Raw genomic sequence first — 5,007 nt, forward strand, 5'->3', positions numbered from 1 at the left:
CCTGGTATATTTGTAATGACTTAGCCACAGTGGTCATCAGGGGGAGTGTTATAAACCTAAAGTTTAATTACTAAGATGCCCTTTGTGTCTAAGATTAGGGTTACATACCTTGGGCACCAAGTCCTCTATCTATATAAATAGAGACTTAAAACTTTGTATTCTATACACATCTAATGAGAATTTCTTTCTTCTCCCTCTATTTTGTGTCTTCTTCTCCTCTTTCTCTATATTACAAGAAAGATTAACATTTTGGATATATTAATGTAATGTAATTCTTATTTCTCATACAAGACTCCATGAAAAAGAAAAATTATTTCTCCCCGCAACTCACAAAAACAAAAAGACGAAGTGGAAAGACCACAACCTTTTCCCACCGAATAAAAAACATAATCCATACTATAGTTTAACAAGATCACTACGACGAGTTACCAAACTCTACGCAAATTACTAAATTCAGTTTAACAAGGCTAATACGACTGGTTACCAAATTCTACACAAACTAATGAATAAATTCAATAACTAAAATGTAGTTTTTTCAAATAATATCACTCGTGTGTAATTTGATAACCTCTTATTAGCATGATGATAGCGAGTGGCAACTTGGGTTAGGCTCCCTCTTGGATTTTAGATTGAAACTAACCACGTTACGACGAAACTAACTATGGTTACGTTTGCCGTCACATTAATTGTGGTCAAGTGGCGTCACATAACCTACCTGAGAGATAAGACATCAGAGAGAGAGAGAGAACATATTTAAAATGAGAGAGTTTTTATTCTCCGGAAGTGTTTCTTTCTTAGATATTTCCGACAGATAAATTCGTTCGTTAATGGGGAAGATCTAAATCATCACTTCATTTTCATCCACTCAAAACTATAAACTCAAATTTCGTCCTAGATTTCCACTAGATCCATATAGATCTGGTTGGATCTAAGTGAAGATCTAGTAGTTTAGTTTTCAAGGATGAATTATTTTCCAGATGAAGTACTAGAACAAGTATTTGATTTCTTGGAACAAAACAAAGACAAGAATGCAGTTTCACTAGTATGTAAATCATGGTACAAGGTTGAGAGATACAGTAGAACAAGAGTATTTATTGGGAACTGTTATTCGATATCTCCAGAGCGATTAGTTACTAGGTTTCCAAGGGTTAAGGCACTCACTTTGAAAGGGAAACCACATTTTGCTGATTTTAATTTGGTTCCTCATGATTGGGGTGGTTTTGTTCATCCATGGATTGAGGCTATGGTGAAAAGTTATCCAGGACTTGAAGAGTTGAGGTTGAAGAGAATGGTAGTCTCTGATGAGAGTCTTGAGTTGATTTCTCTTTCTTTTAAGAATTTTAAGTCTCTTGTTTTGGTTAGTTGCGAAGGGTTTACTACTGATGGCCTAGCTGCTATTGCCAAGAATTGCAGGTAATTTATATGTCATGGTTTCATTTGTTTGTATTCATGGTAAACTCTTCATTGTGGGTAATTTAGTGCAGTTATCAGCTAACGCGACCTTGGAATATTACAACTCTCTCGGTCGCTTAGATAGTGTAGCCTCTGGTGATTTCGTGTTTTCAAAATCATGCGTCCATCTTGGTCCTATTTGTTTAGCTCTTGATTGTAAATGATTAGTGTAATGATGGCCTTGAAAAATGTCAGGGCTTTCGACGGCTAGGTGTTGCTAACCATGCCTTTGGTTCTGTTAGACACAGTAGTGGTTGAATCAGTGTGAGTTATTGCCTAAATCAGTGTTATGGTTTTATTAGTGGTAAACTTTTCTTTTTCTTTTTCTTTTTGAAGCGTTATTAATGGTAAACTTGATTGTGGTAACTAGTGTAGTTATGGGCTAAAGGACCTCATTTGGCTAGGTGTTAAAGTTGTTCCCTTTGTGGACTTTAGTGACCTTATTTCGTCTTGAATTATTAATTTGTGTCTTGGTTTTGTTGGATAGTGCAGTTGTTAAATAAGAGTTTTTGCCTAAAACAGTGTTACTGATGTTTTTCGTGCCTTTGATATCATTCATTTTGTGCAGGTTGGTTTCATTTATTTGTATCTTCGTGTCTTTGATATGCATGTTGGTTTCATTTATTTGTGTCGGTAATGAACTCGTTTGTAATTATTGTAATTATCAGCCAAAGGCATTGGAAAAGTTGCAATCCTTTTTTTTTTTTTTTGATACATCTTTGGCTAGGTGTTAACTGTTAAGGTTATAACCGATTGGAAAACCATGCCTTTTGGTTTAGCTAGATAGTATAATGGTTGAATATGACTATGCTATGTACACAACTTAAATTAGTATGGAGCTGGATACAAGAAAATGTCGTTGAGAGTTGCCGGGACTGATCTTTGGTGGTAGTTATAAGTGTTGCCTCAATGGTAGACTGATCTTTGGTGGTGGTTAAAGTGTTGCCTTAAAGGTAAAACTTCGATTGTAGAAATTTCCTTAGTTAGCTAGGTTTTTCATGTTCTCTTGCCTTCAAAAAATTTGACCAATGATTATACAGCACCAAGGGAAGTTTGCAGATTGCACGTAAGATAGAAATTAATTGTGGCGTCCTTTGTTTGTTCGGCACCTTAATTAATCTGGTGATATCCGATGTTTTCGTGTTCTTTATATCAATATATTTAATGTTGTTTCATTTTCTAGGTGTTAAATTCTCTTTTGTAAAATTCGTTCACACTACTCCGCAACTAGTTGAAAACCATGCCTTTGGTTTTCTTATAGATAGTAGTGGTTGAATATGAGTTCTTGCATAGAACGATCTTTCCTATAACTTGAATCCGTAGGATTCGTGGAGTTGGATACAGAAAAACAAAGTGAAAGTTGAGGATGGCCGTCCCAGTGAATTTGTTTTTGTGACATACTGTTTTTATGTTGAAGATTTGATTTGTGGTGGTAGTTATAAATATCGGCTAATGGTCATACGGATTGCGGATCTAATGAATTGGTTGTTACGACATACCATCTGAATCTTGGAGCTTTTTCTGGTGGTAGTTATAAATATTGGCTACTGAATAATTTTTAATGCTATTTAAAATTGTATTGCCTTGCTATGTTCATGTCTAACATTTTTTGCATTTTAGCACTAAATAGTTTTTTATGCTATTTAACGTTGTAGGGTTCTTAGAGAGCTAGATCTGCAAGAAAATGAAGTTGAAGATCGCCGTGGCCAGTGGCTAAGCTGTTTCCCTGATTCTTGCACCTCACTTGTCTCCTTGAACTTTGCATGTCTCAAAGGAGAAGTCAATTCGGGTGCTCTGGAGAGGCTTGTCGCAAGATGCTCGAACCTTAGAAGCCTGAGGTTAAACCAGTCAGTGGATCTTGGGACGCTCAACAAGATACTTGTGAAAGCTCCTCAGCTGGTTGACTTGGGCACAGGCTCATTTGCAAGAAATGAGACCTTTGCTGCCTACAATAAATTACTTAGAAATGTTGTCAACTGTAAATCCATCAATAGCTTGTCGGGTTTTTTGGAGGTTATTCCTGGCTGCTTAGCACCTTTCTTCCCCATTTGTTCAAACTTGACATCCTTAAACTTGAGTTATGCACCGGGAATTCAGGGTATTGATCTCATCTCACTAGTTGAGCGGTGCACGAAACTCCAACGCCTATTGGTATGACCTCATACTCACTCGTTTGCCGTTTTTAATTGTTTCTATGTTATTTTAATCTCAACATATATGAATAATGATGTTGCCTTTACGTTGTTTGTTTCTGCCATCATAGGTAGACTACTGTAAATTCTATTATTCTAATATATCTTCTCTTTTCCGATCAAAAAAAAAATGTTGCCTTTACTCAATGCAGATTTTGGATTCTATTGGAGACAAAGGACTAGATGTTGTAGCTTCAAGTTGTAAAGAGTTGGAGGAATTGAGGGTATTTCCATCTCTCTATGGTGGTGCTGTTAACGGATCAGTAACAGAAGAAGGGTTGGTGGCTATATCTACAGGTTGTCCCAAGCTCCATTCGTTGCTATATTTCTGCCATCAGATGACAAACGCTGCTCTAATTACTGTTGCCAAAAACAACCCAAATTTCACCCACTTCAGATTATGTATCCTTGACCCAAATAAACCGGATCATGTGACTTCTCAGCCGTTGGATGAAGGATTTGGGGCAATTGTTCAAGCATGTAAGAACCTCAAAAGGTTGTCACTCTCAGGACTTCTTACTGATCAGGTTTTCCTATACATTGGAATGTACGGAGAGAATCTTGAGATGCTCTCTGTTGCATTTGCCGGGGAAAGCGACAAGGGGATGGCGTATGTGCTAAATGGGTGCAGGAAACTCTCCAAGCTGGAAATTAGGGATTCTCCCTTTGGGGATTCAGCACTTCTGGCTGACGTGGGAAAGTATGAAACTATGCGATCCCTATGGATGTCCTCCTGCAATATCACTCTCCAAGGTTGCAAGATGCTAGCAGGCAAGATGAAGATGCTTAATGTTGAAATCATAAACGAGAAGGAAAGGATGGAAGAAATCGCAGATGATAAAAAAGTTGAGAAGATGTACTTGTACCGAACTCTAGATGGACCGAGAAAAGACGCCCCTGATTTTGTCTCAACCTTATAGATGCATGTATCTGGTATCTTAAGAGTCATATTAGGACGGCGGTTGTAATGTCTCTCTTTTAGAAACTTTTCTATTTTAGTAGCAAAACTCTTTCTAGTGAATTTTATGGGTAAATCAAAGGGTAATTCTTGTCTTATTTTGATGAAATTCGCAATTGGCTGCTTCTGTAGCTAATAGAATGGTATTGATGGTGCTCTCTAACAGCTTAGATGATTTACTGAGTTATTTTATTTCTAGATCAGTAATCCTTGACCTCCTGCGTTGCCATTTTCTGTAGTTAATAAAATGCCAATGCCAAGACCAATATACCATTATCATTTGTGTTGATAGACTATAATCTTGTTTTTCAAAGTTTTATTTTGGGATACAACTGATTCTCAATTGGTAGCTATGGTTCACAGTTTTTTCAATGATCTTAATATACATCTTCTTATGAATCATAC

At 36.8% G+C, this 5,007-nt stretch overlaps 1 protein-coding gene across 1 annotated transcript; it reads left to right on the forward strand.

The window, feature by feature from the left end:
- The first annotated feature begins 747 nt into the window (after positions 1-747).
- Positions 748-4,777, forward strand: LOC113281380 (protein AUXIN SIGNALING F-BOX 2-like). Its single transcript, XM_026530101.1, has 3 exons — positions 748-1,413; positions 3,108-3,603; positions 3,797-4,777. The coding sequence occupies exons 1-3, from the start codon at positions 962-964 to the stop codon at positions 4,562-4,564; spliced, it is 1,716 nt and encodes a 571-aa protein (XP_026385886.1). The 5' UTR covers positions 748-961; the 3' UTR covers positions 4,565-4,777.
- Positions 4,778-5,007: the final 230 nt, after the last annotated feature.

The sequence above is a fragment of the Papaver somniferum genome, chromosome 5, assembly GCF_003573695.1.
Source record: "Papaver somniferum cultivar HN1 chromosome 5, ASM357369v1, whole genome shotgun sequence".
Classification (NCBI taxonomy): Eukaryota; Viridiplantae; Streptophyta; class Magnoliopsida; order Ranunculales; family Papaveraceae; genus Papaver; species Papaver somniferum.

What these genes read in the sequence shown, in the direction of transcription:
- LOC113281380 (XM_026530101.1), top strand. Translation starts at nt 962, where the DNA reads ATGAATTATTTTCCAGATGAAGTACTAGAACAAGTATTTGATTTCTTG. An exon ending in GCTATTGCCAAGAATTGCAG is followed by an intron (nt 1,414 to 3,107) that starts GTAATTTATATG and finishes TTAACGTTGTAG; the next exon opens with GGTTCTTAGAGAGCTAGATC. An exon ending in CGAAACTCCAACGCCTATTG is followed by an intron (nt 3,604 to 3,796) that starts GTATGACCTCAT and finishes TACTCAATGCAG; the next exon opens with ATTTTGGATTCTATTGGAGA.